Source organism: Astatotilapia calliptera, chromosome 17 (assembly GCF_964374335.1).
Source record: "Astatotilapia calliptera chromosome 17, fAstCal68.1, whole genome shotgun sequence".
Lineage (NCBI taxonomy): Eukaryota > Metazoa > Chordata > Actinopteri > Cichliformes > Cichlidae > Astatotilapia > Astatotilapia calliptera.
In genome coordinates, this window is record NC_137438.1 from 5006002 (window position 1) to 5026514 (window position 20513).

The window sequence follows — 20513 nt, forward strand, 5'->3', positions numbered from 1 at the left end:
CATTTTTTTTTAAATTATTATTATTTTTTTATTCTTTTGCTGTTACAGTTGTAAATGCTCATAAGAAACATGGCTGCCATTTCAAATAAGATATGGGAATGTGTAAATGAGCCCTGTAAGCCAAACAGAGTTCTGTCTGTTATATTAAGGGTCTACTAATCAAATCAGTTTGTCATTTAAATAAGAGGATAATCTTTTATATTTTATTTAATCGTTTTTTAAATTGATTACATTAATCGTTCTTGCTCACTTTTGCAAAAACTTTGTAGCATCTGGATCAAGCCATTGAAAAACTGGAACTTAGCTCGATGTCGCAAAATGCGAATTTCAGCTTTCCAGTAGGTGGCGATGATGCGCCTTTCAAGTTGGTTTGAGATTCAAAGAAGAACAAACCGACCAATTACACCAGACCTGCAACTTCAGAAGCTTTCCTCGAAAACAAAAACATACATGAACGTTTTCTCCAATGAATCCCTGTTAACGTTAAATTAGTCCGCTTACATTTAGGAGCAGTCGCGTTTTTAAAGTAGTTTTTGCATTAGCAGTACTTCTGGGAGAAGTACCGCTAATGTTAGCAGGCACACACGGGCTAGCAGTGATCGTTTGTGGACGTTAGCTTGGGTGTATTTTCTGAGGCTGTTCGTGTGTAAAGACTTCTTTACGTGAAATTATGGGGCTTTGTTACTGAAAGATTGTAGGTGTAGCAGCAGAAAATGGAGGTGTCTGTTAAAGGTAAGTTCAGGATTTAAAGCTAAGTACACTGTATGTACTCATGTACTACTTTTGAAATGCACGTATACGAAAAATAAAGTTTTAACGAGATTTTTTAGACTTGTTGCCTTGTTTTATCCCACAAAACTGAATATAATCTTTAATGGTAAACTAGTTAGCAAACAATTATAGGCTGAAATCTAAGGAAAGGCTTACCCTGCATGCAGGATAATCCCAGTACTGTGATTTGAATTGTTCTGCCACGGCTGGATGTTGTGTGGTTTCCTAGGAAAGGCCAAGAGGAGGCACCTGAATGCAGAAGACTGTGATGGACTGGGACAAAGAGCAGTCCTCACCCGGCCTCACACCTTTAACCAGAGGATGGGCAACCGTGATCCGAACCGGGGGCTTTACCCCAGGACACCCACTAAGCGGCCAAAGTTTGGTAATGTGGTGTAAAGCTTTTATTACAGTGTGGAACACTGAGCATGTGACTTGGTAAATGTTAAATGGACTGGTTCTTATATAGCACTTTACAACTCTATATGAGCACTCAAAGTGCTTTATACAACTAATTAATTCACCCAATCAATAACTGTTAAGTGCTGACTGCTTAACAGATGACCTGCTCTACCACGTGAGCTACAGCCACCCCAGCTTCTTTGTGTCATGTCTTTAGGAGGAAGACACAGTTTTTGTAGTGGACTGTAAACCCAGCAGTCAAGCTCTGATTGAAGTGCACTGCATTTAACTGTAAATTTAATGCAATTTTAAATATGAGACCCAAAGATATGTTGGAGCAAGTAAGGCTGAAAACCACCAATAAAACTATCAGAGATCGGCAAAGACCTTAGAATTTGATAAATCAACACTTAGCAGCTCAGTGACACCAAAAGAAATGAAAGAACACAACAGACAACCTTACTAAACTAAACCAATGATTTATGGATGTATTTTTTGCCTTTTGACAAAAAGTCTAAAGAATCAGATTATAAATCTTTGTCCTTTTTCTCTTAGCACCTGCCACAGGAAGTCCTTCTGGGAGACAGAAGGGTATCAATGAATTTTTTTCTGTGGCGAGAGTCCTCAGCTCCAGTCCGCAAAAATCCTCCCTGCCTTCCACCTCCAAGGAAGAGCCAAGAGCTGCAGAAGAAGAGGAGGATGAGGATGACGATATCAGCCTGTTGGCTGTACCTTTGGCACCACAGCTCAGGGTAACAGAGGAGGAGGAGATCGATGACAGTCTTTTAGCTGCTGTGATGATGCCAGAGCCTGAGGCAGGCGAGGAGGAGGAGATTGACGATGCCAGCCTGTTGGCTGTTGAGATGATGCCGCAGTCTAAGGTGAAGGAAGAGCAGCAAGTGGATTATCTGGAGGGAATGACGGCTGAGATGTTTGGGAATGATGATGAATTTGACCAGTGTGACATTGATAATGAAGAAGAGGAGGTGGAGGCCCTTCCCGATGCCCACTTTGGGCTCCTGGGCAGCAGAAGCGGCTTGCTGAAACCCCAGGGCTGCATGGACGACCTTCCAGAGGAGGTGCTGAGAGAGGTGCTGTGCCTCCTACCTGCCCAGGACCTGTACCTCAATGTCAGGCTCGTTTGCCATCGCTGGAGGAACATCGTCCAGGACAGCACGGTAAGATGACACCAAACAACAATCGCAAAATGAGCACGTGGAGCGAAATGTCAAAGTCATGTTGGATGTGCTTCTCTTCACAGTTTGTGCCTTTCAAGAAACAATACTATCGCTACATGATGAGAGAGAGGCATACAGAGATGGAGATCTGCTCCATCCTGAGGAACAGCGGTATAACAGGGCCAGCACCTTCAGAGCACAGCATACGAAAGCTAGTTGTGTAAGTTACTCTTTCTTTAATAAGAAAAATTACAAAACAGTTGAAGTTCTTGTAAAATGTCCACCACATGAAGTCTCGCCTAGAACTGCAGAAAATTATTCATGTATTTCTGGTTAATATGATTCCAATATGACTGTTTTTGATCTGACTGGGAAGGTTGGTTTGGGAAGTGATGCAAGTCTCTCCTGTATACGAGTTGCTGTGGCCACCCTCGCTGTAAAAAAAAAAAAAAAAAAAAGTGTAAATAAGCTGATCTCACATTGTGTGTGTGTGTGTGTGACTGGAATTTGATATCAATTTCTCATTTTTAAAAGGTCACTCTGTGTGTTTGTGTGTGTTGTCTTTATTATCAGTTTAATGGCTCAGCATAAGGTTGGAGAGCGCTTGAGGCCAGATGACGTTCTGGAGCGTGTAAAGAAACATCGCCTTTTCCCTCAAGCTGAGGCCTCCATCAGACTGCGTATTTCTGATGTTCAGAAGCACTTTAACCTTGGAATTACTGTATGACTCACTCATTAATACATAAAAAATGCCATGTGATCATATAGAGACAATCTGAGTTTTAAAGTGTGTCCACAATGGATCTGATTTCCAGGGTCCTAACCCGTATGCAGCCATGGCTGTCATACTGATCCTGAGTGAGGGTGTTGGTGATGTGCAGGCCTTAGTGTCTCTGCTCACGGGCTGCATGTCACACTCGGCCATCACAGAGTACCTCTGCCACATGGCCATGATGCTGCTCGCTTTAGAAAGGAACAAAGTCACTGTCAGTAACAGGTAAGATGAATAACGAGTAGCAATCCGGATTTCTGTTCTCATCATTCGGCACACTGTTTGTTTTTCTTTTTTCTGCCTGCTCAGGTTGCATTACAACATTTACTATGTCCTCCACCTGATGGAGAATGGCCCGTTCCCTGTCAGCTCTCCACAGAGCAGGTGAGGTCAAAATATGTTAGCTCTGTAATACCGATACAGGGACGCTAAATATCGATATTTTATTCAATACTTTGAGAAGACTGAATAAGAGCGGCTCAGCAAGCTTTCTTTCTGTATGTGATTTGAAGCGTTTCTCTTGTTGTTGCAAGAATTTATTCCAACTGATCCTATAATTCTCAGCAGTTTCAGTCAGCTCTGGTAAACTCTCATTAGGTGAAGCCCATTAACCGATTAAGATAAGAAGAACTTTGTTTATCCCGAGGGAAATTCTTTTGTCGCAAACATGCTCAATGCAACAAGAGAAAAAATGAGCGCAGATAAAATAACATAACTATTACTACAAGTAATTATGACAAGTGACATAATGTTAGTGCAATGAATAAAGAGAGTAGCAGCATATGATGGGGGGATGAAACAAACATTCAGTAACATACAGGTGAATAATATTGCACAATCTGAGTGAGAACAAAATACAATCATATTAATCCTAGAAAATCATCTACCGATGAAAGAAGAGTTGTACAGTCTTATTGCCACCGGCAGGAAGGATTTCCTGTGGTGGTCAGTTCTGCATTCAGAGGCGATGAGGTTTTTTTTTTTTGTTTTTTTTTTTTTTTTCCTACGTGTGCTCCGATGGCCCATCATGGAGGCGTAGAAGGGTTGTCCATGATACTGAGACACTTTTCTAGCATTCTCCTCTCAGACACCTCCATCGGGTTCTCAGTCTGACACCCAGGACAGAACCAGCCTTGTTCAGCCTGTTGCTATCAGCTGTCTTCACCCCACTGCCGCAGCACAAAGCTGCAAAGAACACAACATTCTCTACCACAGAGTGATAGAACTTGGTAAATATTTTCCTACAAACATTAAAGGACCTAAGCTGCATCAGTAGGAAAAGCCAGCTCTGGCCTTTCTTGAAGACAGCTTCTGTGTTCTTGGACCGTCCAGTTTACAGTCAGTGTGTACCCCCAGGTACCGGTAGTCCTCAACTACCTCCACAACAGCCCCTCTGATGGTTACAGGGGTAGGAGGAGGAGCATGCTTCCTAAAGTCGACAATCAGTTCCTTTGTCTTTGCGATGTTAAGTTGGAAATGATTTAGCTCACACCACACAACAAAGCTGTCCACCACACTGTTGTATTCCTCCTCCTTTCTGCACATGACATGACTGAGACTTGTACCTGAAGTCAGACATGTAGAGGGTAAAGAGGAATGGTGATAGGACAGTCCCTGTGGCACTGCCGTGCTGCTTAGGATGTTATCCGAGTGGCAGCTCTTCAGCCAGACATGCTGTGGTCAATTTGTTAAATAGTCCGTAATCCAAGCTACCGTTGATGCATCCACCTGCATTTTCTTGAGCTTATTGCCCAGCAGTGATGGACTGATCGTGTTAAAAGCATTCGAAGAACATGACCCTCACAATGCTCTCAACAATGTCCAGATGAGAATAAGCCTGGTCCAGCAGGTAGGTGATGGCGTCCTCCACGGCGATATGGGGTTGATAAGCAAACTTTAAGGAGTTCAGCCAAGGCTCCACCAGCAGATGCAGGTGAGTCTCTCCAGCGTCTTCATGACGTGTGAGGTCAGAGCCACTGGCTTGTAGTCACTGGGGATCGACGGGTTGATCTTTTTGGGGACAGGAACCAGGCAGGATGTCTTCCAGAGTGATGGGACCCTCTGCAGTTTCAGACTCATGTTAAAGATCTGATATAGAGCTCTAGACAGCTGGGCAGCACAGCACCTGAGGGCCCTGGAACAGACACTATCAAGGCCAGCAGCTTTGCTGAAGTGGAGTATGCACAGTTCCCCTTTGATGTCATCCGCTGAGAGGGACAAAGAGAGACAGGCTGAGGGAGCAGGAGGGGGGGGGGGGGGGGGGGGATGGAGAAGATGGGAAGAGCGGGGGGGGGGGGGGGGGGGGATGGAGAAGATGGGAAGAGCTGGGTGTGGGGACAGGAGATGCAGGGCAGTCAAACCTATTGAAGTGCAGATTTAGGGTGATTGCGCATTCAACATCCCCATCCATCCACACACCTCTCTTTTGTCTCAGGCCAGTAATGGCCCACATTCCCTTCCACACCTCCCTGGTATTGTTTTCTTGGAGTTTGCTTTCCAGCTTTCTTCTGAGGGACTTGTTTCCCTCAGCAGTCTTGGCTTTAAGCTCCTTCTGCACACATTTCAACTGTTCTTTGTCACAGTTTCTGAAAAATCTCTTTTTCTTGTTTAGCGTAGCTTTGATGTTACCTTGGGTAACAAGGTTTATTGTTGGGGAAGCAATGAATGTTTTTTTTTTTTTTTTGGGAACCACATTTTCCGCACAGAAGTTGCTATAGTCTGTAACACAGCCAGTCAGATTGTCAAAATTGTCCCCATGAGCATTACAGAGAACATCCCAGTCCGTTGCCTCAAAGCAGCCCTGCAGAGTCTCTTCTGTCTTCCTTGTCCATCTTATAACAATTTTTGTGACTGCAGGTTGCCTCGGGATGATAGGTTTGTAAAAGGGCTGGAGGTGGACAAGGTTGTGATCAGCCCTGCCCAGGGGAGTAAACAATGATGATTATGACGAGGGAAAACTCTCACGGTAGATAATATGGTCGAAGACCAATTGCTAACAGTTCAGTATGTTTATTACGCACAGCCGTCCTCACCTTAACGTGACTAGAGGAACACCAGCGGTTGTTTACATAAAGAGCGAGTCCTCCTCCCCTTATACCGTCATAATTACTTGCAAGTTGCTTAAACCTTCCTTGATGGAGGTTCAGTCCTTTTCTTTTTTTTTTTCTGGATCTAATCATGTTTCAGCTCATGATGTTTGTTTAACTGTCTTAAGAGGGATTCAAACTCCAGGCCAAACTAATTCACTGGAGACCATTTTTTTCTGATTGATTTTTGCTTATTCACATAATAAACTAACAGCCAGTGTGATTTTCTTTTTTCTGAACTTGTATATGTAATATTCAGCAGACATTTAAATAATTAGAGCTGGACTGATGCTTGAGGAGTTTTAGCACTTTTTTTGTTTGTTTCTGGTGTCTCTGCTAGGCGGCCCCAGATCCACCTCACGCAAGAACAGCAGCAGATCCTCAGCCACAATATCCAGGATGACCACGTGGTTAAGATAATAGCATTTGCAGGTACAGTAAAGAAGTGGAATTGGAGACAGTGCCCTTACATGAATCTTTTAGGCCAGCCAGAGTATGTGTCACTGGCCAGTGGATTGAATAGAAGAACAACACTGCAATATCCATTTTTATTAACTTTTCCCATTCGTTCCCATTGCGTGTACTGTCTGCACTAAATACGTTTAATGCTATAGGATTTGAGACATCACCAGGGGGCGCTCTTTCTCCTTTATAACACCTTGGTAAAATGGGTCTAATATGCTCATTTTTATACGCTCATTTCTTTATGTTATAGCTGTGGGATTGCCCTGGAGGAGCGTTACATCATTTCATGAAGTTTTTTAGCCTGAAATGAGCCATTTTACCTCCGTTCTCTTTAAGGTTCTGCAGCAGACAGTGGTATAAAGATGCCGTCAGCCCGTAGGGAACATAGATGTAAAATATGAATCTTTTGTCATCAGTGCAGCTTGTGTGATGTAGGCTACATTTGCAGATGACGGGTCTTTGTGTCGTAGCTTCATTAAAGGTCAGTGCTGTGTGACACAGGTACTGGGAAGACTACCACACTAGTGAAGTACGCTGAGCAGCGGCCGGACCTTCGCTTCCTTTATGTGGCCTTCAACAATTCTGTGGCTTCGGAGGCACGCCGCCGCTTCCCCAGGAACGTGGACTGCAAGACCGTCCACTCGTTGGCCTATAATGACGTAGGGAAGAGGTGAGAATCAGAGTTCTCAGATGCTCGTGATGGCAGGCCTTCGTTTTAATACTATCGTGCTCTCTTCTCTCCCTTTCAGATACAAATTCCGTGACAAGCTGACCTTTAACATGAAGGCTTTCGCCATCAGTTCTGTTCTGCCCAAAGGCCGCGGTGGCTTCACCAAGGCCAAAGTGGTTATGACAACCCTCAATGCCTTTATGGCTTCTACAGATGAAACCATCACAATAAGACATGTTCCCAACTCTCGTGTGACTAAAAACAACTTCCGCAAGGATATAGATCATGATGAAAAACTGGTATAAACGTTTTAAAGTATATAAAAGATCGGCGCTGTACCTATGAAGTAAATTATTATGAAGCTACATCTAAAGTGTGTTTTGTGTTATCATGAAATCCTTGTTTCAGTTGGTCGTCCGTGATGCACAGAGAATCTGGAAAAAAATGAAGGATCTGAATGAGAAGTCAAAAGATGCCTATTACATGACCCACGATGGTACGCCAACTGTGAAATGAAGAAATATAATTATGTTTACTACGTTGTGTAAAGAAATGATGGAGGATCCCTGGAACATTTCATTCCCAGGTTACCTAAAGTTATGGCAGCTCCAAGACCCAAAGCCTTGCTTGTCGGGTGCATACAATGCTCTTTTCATTGATGAAGCCCAGGACTGCACTCCCGGTACTGAAATACTCCCACAGGCTCACATGTTTGCAGAAAAGCAAATCCTTGATGATTTAGCTCAGCTTTTATGCTTTCATGTTGTCCACTGACTGTTGTTTGTTTTGTTTCAGCCATCATGGATGTGCTGCTGTCTCAGAGCTGTGGGAAAATCCTGGTTGGCGATCCTCATCAGCAGATCTACACCTTCAGAGGAGCTGTTAATGCCTTGAATGTTGTTGAACACACCCACATCTATTACCTCACCCAGGTACACACAACTACCCAAACACACCGTGGTAAACGTGGACAGAAAATGCATCAGATGTGTCAAAGTTGACAAATACAGCAAAAGAAGAAAGATGCACTATACTGCCAAAAGTATTCACTCACCCATCTACATCATTGAATTCAGGTGTTCCAGTCACTTCCATGACCACAGGTGGATAAAATCACCCAGGCATGCAGACTGCTTCTATAAACATTTGTGATAGAATCGCTCTCAAGAGCTCAGTGAATTCCAGTGTGGTACCGTGATAGATGCCACATGCTCCTCGCTACTAAATATTCCACAGTCAGATGTTAGTGATATTATAACAAAGGGGAAACGATTGAGAATGACAGCGACACAGCCATGAGATGGTAGGCCGCATAAAATCACAGAACGAGGTCAGCAGGTGCCGAGGCCCATAGTGTGCAGAGGCTTTCTGAAAAATCAATCGCCGCAGACCTCCAAAGTTCATGTAAGCTTCCGATTAGCTCAAGAGCGGTGGGTATAGAGCTTCATGCCTGAGCAGCTGCATTCAAGCCTTGCATCATCAAGCGGAATGCAAAGCGTTGGATTAGCCCCTTAGTTCCACTGAAAGGTACCCTTAACGCTTCAGCATACCAAAACATGTTGCACAACTTCATGCTCCAAACTTTGCAGGAACAGTCTGGACCTCAAATGTGCTTTTGGAATAATCATCAAAAAGAATGTTTTTGTTCCCATAAACACACTCCTACATCTTGTAGAAAGCTGTCCCAGAAGAGTTGAACTGTTGAATTTGGCATCTGTTTATATGAAAGAGGAGGCATCAGATACAGTCTGGTGACATGTAAACAAAGCTTAAACTCAGCTTTTTGGCCATCCGTTTTCCATTTTAGCACAGTGCGACCACACCGGCAGTTTCCTTCGGCATGTTGTCAGTCAGTTTGGAGTTCCAAGGAAAAGTTAAAACCTTAAATCTAGTAGTAGCTAATATTAGCTAGTAGCTCATAGTCATGCACATCAGCAGTTACAATGCAAATCAGGTTGCAGTTGAAGAAGATTAAAGGACATGTGACCATCTCACTCATTCAGCTTAAACGTGGGAGATTGCAGCTTCACTTGGGCTGATTCTTCCAAATATTCCAGCAGGAATTATGATGTCACTAGGAAAAACTGCTATCAGTTTCAAGTAGCATGTTATCTTCACTTAACCTGCTTATGTTGGCGTGTGTCAAGTAGCTGACTGACACCTGCAAGCAGGAAGACAACTGCCTCGTGTGCATCTTTTCCTCCTCTCACCCTAAATAAATCGGTCACAGCAGATGGCCGCCCCTCCCCGAGCCTGGTTCTGCCAGAGGTTTCTTCTTGTTAAAAGGGAGTTTTTCCTTCCCACTGTCGCCAAGTACTTGCTCATGTCGTATGATTATTGGGGCTTTCTCTGTGTTATTGTAGGGTCTTTACCTTCAAATGGTGACTGTTGTTGTGATTTGGTGCTGTATAAATAAAATTGTATTGAAGCATGTTATAAAGTTTGCAGTTATACTTTCCCCTGCTATTCAACTGTAAATTCTAAATGTCTTTTATTAAAAAAAAGGATCAAGCATGTATAATCTTTTTGCTCCTATTATTAAACCTTCATGCCATTTATGTTGTCCAGAGCTTTCGATTTGGTGCTGAGATCGCCTATGTGGGTGCCACCATCCTCAAAGTTTGCAAGGGAGTTCAGAAAATTCTTGTCGGAGGAAACCAGAAGGGTAAACTCTTCCTAAAAATGAAAAAATGTGGTTTTTCAGAACCAGTTTCAGTTTTTTAAAGACTTGAGCATAATTGATTTTGACTGTTTTATTTATTCTGTAGGCGGGGTGTGTGACAATGCTGCAGACAGAGTCGTTGAGGCTGTGGGGGCAGGTGCATGCCAAAGCCGAGGGAAGACAGCCATCTTATCTAGGTGCAATTTCGGCGTGTTTAGTGAAGCCGTTCGACTTACAGATGCAAATCCCAGCTGCAGGCTCCACTTCATTGGCGTGAGTGTGTATCCACATATAATTATACGAAGGGATGCGTTACGTTGCGGGTTAAATTTGATCAAAAATGAAGACTTTATTGTTTGTTATCAATGTATGTAACGTTTAGAAATCAGTACCTGATATTGATATTTTCCCTCAGGATATAAAGAACATCGGGCTGGACCGTATCATGGATGTATGGCACCTGCTGCAGCAAACAGGGCAGCAGCTCCAAGAAGGAGAACGAAGACCTCACTGTAAGAATAAAATGATACACAGCAATGGAATATAGCATTTCTCATAGCATGAGACTATTGTGACAGGAGTATATTTGTGGTATATTTGCTTTGCCAAATAAATAAATTGTATGCATGTTTTAATCCATCTGCTCTCTTTCAAACTGCATTGACCACTTTTTAGACCATCTGCTCCATCTTCTGATTGGAGTGGCTCTATAGCTTGCCATTGATACCAGAGCCGAACATATCTTACCAGCCACTGTTAGATTGTGGGGACTGAAGGTGGCTGTTTAGCAGCAACTTTCAAAATCCTAATAATCATATTGTTGCTTTGTTTAGGGGAAGAAAAAAAAGTAAATAACAAAGTGTATCTCTGGCCCATGAAAAGAAAGTTTTTATTCTGTAATTATAATTTATTTCCTTTAGGTAAAAGGCTTTTAGTGCTTTCAACAGCTTTGTTTGTGTAGGTTCAGTCATCCAGGTCAGGCGCTTAACTTGAAGGTAATGGGATTCATTTTTTAGGTTTCCAAAGACGTTTCACTTCTCATCTGAAAAGTTTTGTTCAGTTCAAAAGATTTGGTGGGGAGTCCGGTTCTCAAGCACTTTCATTTACTGTTTGTTTAAAAAACTCATGAAAAGTTCCCAAATGTGTTTTGGAAGTTCAGGTATTCAAAGATCCATGAGGTAACATCTTTCCTCTGATTATGATCCAAATATTAAAGATGTCCACGAAGTCCATAACCCTGCAGTGATAATCAACCTTATTCATACTCCTCCTTTTAACCACGATCAGGACATATTTAATAATCTCTTTATTTCCGTTGTTCTGTGCTGTGTTATTGCTCTAGTTTTACAAATGAAGTAAAAAAAGGAAAAACAGCGTTTCAAAGAACTCAAACTTCGGACACTAATGTTGAACTTTCTCTGCTTTCAGACATCAGGGACCCCCTGATCCGCTCGTTCGCCTCTCGTCGAAGTGAGAATCCCTTCTTTGCTTTCAAAAAATATGTTGAACAAACAGAAGATAATGAACTCCAAGCAAAGGTGACCATCGTGGAAAAGTATCGGAAACGAATCCCCGAGCTGGTGTCAAGACTGAAGGCCTGTTCTGAAAACGACTTATGCAATGCAGGTACACACACACACACACACACACACACACACTGCATTATCCACAAAGAAGCCTGGAAAAACAATAACTTAATAAAGTGACTTCAGTTACTAAAAAGAATTTAATTTATTTTTTTTAACCTTTATTTAACCAGGAAGATCTCATTGAGATTAAAAACCTCTTTTTCAAGGGAGACCTGGCCAAGATAGAAACACTTATTCCTTTCCTCAAATAAGGATGGCAAATGTCTTTTTGGGTATCAAAAGCGGGATTGATTTTAGAAGTTAAAATAATTTTGTGTTTGCTGAAAAATGAAGAAACGGCAGCTCAGTTTTTTTCCTGATTCTTGCTTGTTTCTTTAGGTTTTACATTCACTGAAAAACTGGATTTTGTATTTCCGTTTAGAACGTAGTAGGATACGATGTAACTACAATAGTGAGGAATATCGTGTCGTGGGAGGAAAAAAGACAACTTCTGCTTTCTACATGGTGCTATTTTAACCACACTCATAAAAAATCCCCTTCAGATTTTTGCATGCAGCCAGATTCAAATGTTTGTACAGCATTTCTGGGGAATTCAGACTTTTTTTTTTTTTTTTTACTTTGGTGGAGCATAAACATCCATTACTTCATTTTTAGCTATTCTTGAATTTGCTTGTGTTTGCTGTCCATTTGAAAGCTCTGCTTCCAGTTCCACTTCAGTTTTTGTTTCATGATGACATAACATAATCACAGACTTGCTTCAGATTTGTCAGCTGCACATACATGATGTGAATCTCCTGTTAGTGACGTAGATCGACCAGTAAATTGAGAGCTTCGCTTTTACACTCAGCTCTTTCTTCACCATGATGGACCGGTACAGCATCAGCATCACTGCAGCTGCAGCACCAATCCGTCTGTCGAACTCCCGCTCTCTTCTTCATCATTCGTGAACAAGACCCTGAGATATTTAAACTCCTCCACTTGGGGCAGAAACTCGTCCCTAACCTGGAGTGGGCGCTGCACCCTTTTCCGGCTGAGGACTATGACCTCAGATTTGGAGGACACAATGTACCCGTTTTCTGATGGGTACATTGGGACTTCTTTCATGTGGTTGTCATGTTTAAACAATGCTCAGTTGTTGATAATGGACCCAAAGGTGTGTCAAGAAAATCCTCCCTATATCACTACACTACCAGTACCCACAGCCTCAATGCACAAAAGTTTATTCTATTCATCTGGACGTAGCGTTTTCAGTGCGAGAAACGTTTTGTCACTCATCCAAGTGACTTCTTCAGTCTCAGCTCACTGCGGGTTTCCCCAATCTTATAAAAAGTACAGTTGCAGTCACTTGGATGAGTGAAGAAACGTTTCTCGCACTGAAAACGCTACGTCCAGAAGAACAGAATCTTCTTTGGGATTTACTTATCTGGATGACTGAGCATGAATCAAGACACAGCCTGAATGGTTGACAGAAGGCAGGATGGATCCTTTCATGTTTTTCTTTTTTTTTTTTTAAACTGGCAAACTGACTCCCAGCTCTTATTTTGTCCTGCTGCACCTTTGATTTCAGTCAGTTCTGCACAGTTCCTTTCTTTAACTGCATGTACATGTGAAAGCTCCTGAAATATGAATCTGCATCCAATAAAAACTTCTACCCTGGTTTGTTGTGTTGGGGTGGTCAGTACAGACTCCATCACAGTAAAATACAGTGGATTTGTTCTAAATAATTTGAAGATGATTCCAAATCCCTTTGCTGACTCATTCACATTAACCTTATAGTGATGTCTATAAATCTTCTCGTGATGACTTCATGCGTCATGCCAGGGGCTTAAATGACATGGATGACAGCCATCACTATAACCACTGCCGACACTCAATAATTTTCTATGTGTTTAATAATTTTTTATTTAATTTGATGCTGATTTGTTGAAATTGGAACAAGCACCAGGAAGTGAAGCAAGAGAAAAAAAGCAGGGGACTCGTCGTCTTCTTACTCAGTGACAGTCTTTGTCTCTCAAACCTCACCATCAGCAACTATAGACTATTTATTTTATTGTTATGGAGATGTTCACATGAGCTGGAACATCTTTTCTTTTGTCTCTCTTTTTTCTTTCAGGATTAGATGACTTTAATTGTCTGGAGGATGGAGTCTTTCTTTTAATGAGTGTTGTTTTTCCGCTCTGTGTTCTGGCTCTCCTTCCAGACTTCATAGTTGGAACTGTCCATAAGTCTAAAGGTCTGGAGTTTGACACCGTGATGGTCACTGATGACTTTGTCAAGGTTCCCTGTTCTAAGCACAACCTGCGCCACAGTCCTGAATTCTCATTTGGTATGTTATGTTTTTTGGGTTGTTGTTGTTTTTTTCTTGGCCCTTTTTATCACGAGTGGCATGAAGCACGTCTAGTAAGGAGGATGATTTCTACCTGAAAGCGGGAATGTTGTTTAACTGTTGTTGTTTCTCCCCCCGACACACAGCTAAAATTCCTGACGATGAGTGGAACCTGCTGTACGTGGCTGTCACTCGTGCCAAAACGACTCTCATCATCACAAAAAACATCCGCCGCATCATCACAATGGCTGGGGTACGAAACTCTCACTGTGCATCTCACTTCTTATCCTATTGCTGTGCAGTTTCAGTAACGCCTTCACATGTAAACCTCATAATGGCATCGAAACAACACGGTCATGAGAATAGATGCACTTCATTTAAACCAAACCTTGAGAAATGACTGTGACAGCAGTTACAGCATTAAACACAACCTGGAGCACATTTAAAAGAATGAAGAAATGAGAAAATTTAAAGAACGAAAAAAAGCTGCCCCTTGCTCTCAACTCGGGACCCGCCCAGCTTCACGTTGTCAACCCTTTCGCCTATTGACGCTTGAAGCCACACAGTGTCGTTGACTTCCTAGTTTCAGATTACTGCAATGCTGCTTCTCCCTTACTGTGTGTCCCGTAATTTCCAGTAAGTGGCACTGAGGGTGGTTTGGATCCATGTGTTTTCCATTATGATTCAAAGACAGAATTTCCTCCAAAAATTACTTTTCAGCACATTTTACACGTGGCAGTACAGTATTCAGGACAAAGAAGTATTTCTTTGCAGTAACATGACCAGGTTCGCATGACTTTCAGTCCAAAAATGCATCAATCCCTCTGCTGCCTTCCGGACTGAAAAACCCCAAAGCCAGGTACAGAATGTGGCCGGGGAAGTTTAAATGCAGCTCCAGCTCCATGAAACACACACAGTTGTGCTGGAAGTTTCCATACACTCATCATGGGCATGACTGTCATAATTATGTGGGTCTTTTTGGGGGGATTTCTTTGAACTATTCTTTTTCCAAGGTGGAATGATTACACAGCAGATATTTTTAATGACTTCCAAAAACAAGAATTGGGAAAATTAAATGGAGAATTGTAGATTTACAAAATTTGGTCATGTCTTTCTGAGCGATTTCTTAAAATCTGTACGTAAGTACAAGATATTCAGATGGGTCACTCCTTTCAGGATCTGGAAGACGACCCAAGCTGATTACAGGATTTATTCCAGGCAGCAGATCTTTCAGTGTGAAAATAAAAAAAATAAATAAAAAAGCAATGAAGTAGAACAGCGACTGCTATAACAGGCAGCTGTGCCAACAATTTAAAAAAAAAAAATCTTTTTTTAATACCACTTCTTGACAGTGATCACTGTTTGACAGTATATACAAACACTAATCACCCTTTCCTCAATACAAAATATAATATAAGAAGGTGCTCAGTGTTTCCCTTTTGTCAGAGGAAAAAAAGACATGACTTGCTGGACACTGAAAGTTTTTCCTCATCTTTTTTTCTGACTGTTTCTCCACTAGTTTAGCATTTAGCTAAGCTAGGGTCAGCATGAGGAGGTACCTGGGCCCTACAGAGGTTGCACAGGTAGTCCAACTCTTTCACATGGGACATCAATGCATGTCTTTGCCAGAAGGTTTGCTGTGTCTCCCAGCACAGTCTGAAGAGCATGGAGGAGATTTCTAGGAGGGTTGTTACAAGCGTGAAAGGGTGTGGAGAAGCCATGGAGAACACTGTGCTTCATCATCAAACGTGGCTGGTTTGGTGGTGCAAATTGAAACAGCCTGCAGCATCATTTTCTTCACTTTGATTTTCAAGGTGTCTTTAAATTCAGCCCTCTGTGGGATGATCATTTTCATTTCCATCAAATGATGTGACATCCTTTTGTTATTTTCAAATTCAAATTCAAATTCAAATTTTATTTGTCACACACACACAACCATACACAGTATGACATGGGGGTGAAATGCTTGTAGCTGTACAATGCCCGACCATTAAATGACAGAAGAAAAGTTTTACAATATTTACAATTTACTACAAAAATTTACAAATTAACTTAGGAATTTACAGTAAAGAATGTGCAAATAGCAGAAGAGATTATAAAGATAAGGATTATAAATTATAGGAATTATAGGATTATAGGAAATGTGTGGTGGTGCGTGTGGTGACGTGTGTGAGAGTCCAGTCTTATAGTGACGTGTTGGGAGAGTCCAGTCCTACACCTGGTTCAGGCCCCGAATAGCCTGGGGGAAGAAGCTCCTCTTCATTCTCTCTGTTTTGGCCTTAAGAGAGCGGAAGTGCTTCCCAGACCTCAACAGTGAGAAGAGTCCATTGTTGGGATGGGAGAGGTCCATCATAATCTTCCTAGCTTTGGACTTGCACCGCTTGGTGTAGATGGACAGCAGGTCAGGGAGCTCTGATTGAATGATGCGTTCGGCTGAGTGCACCACTCTTTGCAGATCTCGTCTGTCCTGCTTGGTGCTGTTCCCAAACCAGGTGCAGATGTTTGACGTCAGGACGCTCTCGATGGTGCAGGAGTAGAAGTTCTTGAGCACCTTCAGTGGCAGATGGAAGTCTCTAAGTCTTCTGAGGAAGAAGAGACGCTGACGGGCTTTCTTAACCAGGGTGTTGATGTGACAGGACCATGACAGGTCCTGAGTGATGTGGACACCCAGGTATCGGAAACTGTCCACTCTCTCCACTGGCGTGCCACTGATGATGAGGGGTTTGTAATTCCTCGCCTGCTTTGTAGTGAAGTCCACGATCAGCTCCTTAGTCTTGCTGATGTTTAGGAGGAGGTTATTCTCCTGGCACCAGGTCTCCAGGTTCCTAATCTCCTCCAGGTAGGCCGTCTCGATGTTGTCGGAGATCAGGCCCACAACAGCAGTGTCGTCAGCAAACTTGACAATGGAGGTGGTGTCGGATGTGGCTACACAGTCATAAGTGTACAGTGAGTACAGCAGGGGGCTTAAAACACAGCCCTGAGGCACTCCAGTGCTGAGTGAGATGGAGGGGGACACTTGTTTTCCTACCCTCACTGATTGGGGTCTGTCTGTGAGGAAGTTGAGGATCCACTGACACAGTGATGAGCTGAGTCCAAGATCCGTCAACTTGGTGAAAAGCTTAGAGGGAATTATTGTGTTGAATGCTGAACTGTAGTCCACGAACAGCATCCTAACATAATTCCCTCTGCCAGTGTCCAGGTGACTCAGGGATGTGTGGAGCAGGTGAGATATGGCATCGTCTGTGGAACGATTATTATATTTTGTTCCCATATCAGTATAGATATCCAGTATGATTTTTTTTTTCTCATTGATCTGATGTATTTTGAAAGCACTGTATTTGTTAATTAGCATTTCCAGTGACTCAAAGGACTTTGATTTTCAGCCCCTTATATTTCCAGTACAGCTAAACTAAAACGTTTTCTGTTTAGGGAGGTTTTATCAAGCTTTGATTATCTTTTGTAAACATAGACTGTTGCCTGAACTCCACGATAAAGTTTTCCCATTGTAAATACAGCCCAGTCGGTGTACAGATGTTGGGAGATCAGTTTTTGCAGAAAGCCAAACACAGTTTAAAACGCACACTCTAAAAGGAGTGGTGGGGAAATTGCATGGCCATAATAGTCTGCTGTTGTTGTCTTTTCTTTTTGCTTCTTGGGTGGTTGTTGGATTCTGTTTGGGGAGGGGTATGTGGTAATGACACCTTCACCTCAGTTTTTTTTTTTTTTGGTTTTTTTTGAAAAAAAAAAGTGCACACAGAGTTTGAAACTTTGGTAACACAACAGCAATGAAGTTAATGCTGCCATCGCAAGTGCAGTTTACGTTTACAGTTTACCCTCTGTCTCCTCCTAGATGGTTTAAGGATTTTATATATACGTGTGATGGTTAAGGAAACAGATTCCAATACGATAGCAGCTTTAAACAGTGAAGGAATCTCCCTGAAGCAAGAAGAAACAGAAATAGCTGATCATGTTTGCTCTGCTTTTATACTTCCTGTGTTTTCTCAAGTGGCTTTCACTTCTCTGTCTATAAATTACTACCAAAACTTATGGGCCCTGTATTGTTTCTTTTTCATGGAGTGTTGTTACCACGGTAATTTCAGTGTTCATCTGGAGGACGAACTGCACCCACTGCACCACCGTAGGGTCTCACCAAGAACTTCATCTCGATACCTAATGGGAGTCAGGGTGCTTTTGCCTAACCTGTAGAGGTCTGTGTGTCCCTCGATGGATATGCTTCCCAGACCATCACTGATCCACTACCAAACTGGTCATACTGAACAATGTTACAGGCAGCATAATGCTCTCCATGGCTTCTCCAGACCCTTTCACGTCTGTTACATGTGCTCAGGGTGAACCTGTTGTTATCTCACAGGGCATCAGTGGTAGAACTGCCAATTCTGATATCATATGACAAATACCAATGCCAGGCAGTGAACACAGGGCCCAGTAGAGGATGTTGGGTCCTTAGGCCACCCTCACAAAGTCTGTTTTAGATTGGTCTGAGACTGAAGTAACTGCCTGTCTGCTGGAATCTTCTCCATTCTCTTAGACTGTGCTGGGAGACACTGCAAACCTTTTGGCAATGAAAGATAATGATGTGAGACTACCTGTGCAACCTCTGTAGGTTCTAGGTATCATATCATGCTGCCAGCAGTGACGCTGACTCCAGCCAAATGTAAAACTATTGTCAGAACGGCCACCTTATAGCTGAGTCACTAAGACCAGCTACTGTTACTATGGGCATCTATTCGTTTTGTTCTTGTACATAGACGATTCTTTTCATGTTCAGCCTTGTGAAACTCAAAAGCTAAAAGTTGTGCCACATGTAGTTTGACATGGTTTATGCTTTACGAGTATCAGTGCACATCACAACAACAGCTGGGTGACACGGGTGGGCTGGATCTGGCTCATAGGTTTGGTTTTTAGCGTGCGCGCTCCCAGACTGTCTATCAAATGTCCTGCTCCTTGTATTCCAGGCGGTTTTATCCATATAAATGAAACTGTCTGCCATTTCTCACTGTTATCTCTAGGAGTACTTTTTTAGGTCAGAGATGCCCAGTTCCCTACTGAAGAGCGACCAGCCTCTCCCATGCTCCATCGCAAACTGTCCCAACTGCATCACCCCAGGCTCAGCCTTCATCATGTGCCGACAGCAGATGCGATGTGTAAGACCCTTCTTTGATGTAAAGGATAATATTATAATATAAGAATATTATTTAATTCTTGTTTCTACTTTTGCCCTCCTGCAGACCGATGGGTTGTCTCAAGGCGGGCCGCTGTGTGAGAAGTGTGTGTGGACCCGCGTCGGGCCCATCGCCTTCCTCATGACCGAAGACGTGCTCTCAATGGCCGAAATCCCACAAAGACTCGACCTGCCGGTCCATCATGCATTTTTCCTGGAGCTTTTTTTCTAACTGCTCGTATTTAAGGAGCTACAGTGATACGGTCCGGTTGGGAAAATAGATCGAAATGCTCAAAGCAGGACACAGACAACTGGGGTTAATGTTTAGTTAAACAGACCGACTACTGAAAAAGTATTTTGTCTGTTGTGATTATTTTTATACTTTTTGTATAATTTTTGTGATTTTTGAATTGGAGAGTAGAGCCTCCAGCCTGTGTGACTATTAAAAAAAAAGTTATACTACAGAATAATTTGTAACTTTTTGCAGTTTTTAAGAATGGTCCTTGTTTGTAATCTCATTTTGTTTTGCTTTACAAGCCCATCTGGTTTGTGTTCAAAAGCAATGACCGATAATTATAACAGGAAACTTCAGTTTCTGTATTGTTTCATCAAGTTTAGTTTTTAAACTTAGAAGTTAAACAACTTCCAGATGGCTGGTGGGGTGACAGAACAAATGTGTTTGCATGCACTAGTCTTAACTGAAAAGCTGTACAAGTTCCTTGAGTTATGGAAAACAACAAGAAAGACAGGAAGAGCAAATGTTACTTAATGACGGCAAAATGTTGACATATTTCAAGTGAGGTTACTGTGGAAGTGGTGTTATCAGTGTCCACTTCCTGCTGCCACAGTCTGAAGTTTGTTGTGAGATACGAGACTGCAGTGATCTTATTTGCAGAAAAAGAAAGCTGTAAGCTCACACTCAATACATTTAACACAACTTGTCAAACATGAGGCTTGGGGGCCAGATCCAGCCTGCCAAAGACTCCCAACATGGCCCACTGGAAAGCTTTGGAAAAGGTGAAGGAAGGAAGGCATCGATTTTGGACTTGCACAGCTTTTACGTACTGACAAAGACCTCAGGATCCATTCATATTGCACCAAAATAAGTCATACATAAACATTTAAATGACAAAACATGACACTTACATGACCCTGGTTTAGTCGGACAGCCCTTATTTAAACATCTAGCACTTACGCCCAAAGTAATGGTACGTATTTAGTCATGATGTGGATATCAACCTGAAGCACCGCACAAACAACTTTTTTTAGTTGCCATCATATGAAGGTCACAGTTACAAATGGAAACACCTGCTGTAATATTAACATTTTCCGTGATACTAAAGATATATATATATATATATATATATACAAAGAGGAGACTTTCAATTTCGATCTTTAGATTTTCTCAGG

The 20513-nt window shown here is 42.3% G+C and overlaps 1 protein-coding gene across 2 annotated transcripts; it reads left to right on the forward strand.

Moving 5' to 3' along the window:
* The first annotated feature begins 369 nt into the window (after positions 1-369).
* On the forward strand, positions 370-19570 carry fbxo18 (F-box DNA helicase 1). 2 transcript variants are annotated; one of them, XM_026146979.2, is made up of 21 exons: positions 370-732; positions 1001-1156; positions 1729-2351; positions 2435-2571; positions 2925-3072; positions 3167-3348; positions 3433-3507; positions 6550-6641; positions 7176-7344; positions 7424-7643; positions 7753-7840; positions 7931-8026; positions 8140-8276; positions 9913-10009; positions 10113-10279; positions 10422-10518; positions 11435-11632; positions 13796-13921; positions 14068-14174; positions 18952-19086; positions 19171-19570. In XM_026146979.2, the coding sequence occupies exons 1-21, from the start codon at positions 714-716 to the stop codon at positions 19333-19335; spliced, it is 3234 nt and encodes a 1077-aa protein (XP_026002764.2). In that variant the 5' UTR covers positions 370-713; the 3' UTR covers positions 19336-19570. The 2 variants fall into 2 exon arrangements, with proteins under 2 accessions (XP_026002764.2, XP_080147486.1); XM_080291360.1 differs by lacking the exons at positions 13796-13921; positions 14068-14174; positions 18952-19086; positions 19171-19570 and adding an exon at positions 12443-13254.
* The last annotated feature ends 943 nt before the right edge of the window (positions 19571-20513 follow it).

Bases quoted from the DNA above. Each gene is read 5' to 3' on its own strand.
- fbxo18 (XM_026146979.2), top strand. The intron at 2,352-2,434 runs GTAAGATGACAC...TTCTCTTCACAG, and splicing joins ACATCGTCCAGGACAGCACG to TTTGTGCCTTTCAAGAAACA. The intron at 7,644-7,752 runs GTATAAACGTTT...TCCTTGTTTCAG, and splicing joins TAGATCATGATGAAAAACTG to TTGGTCGTCCGTGATGCACA.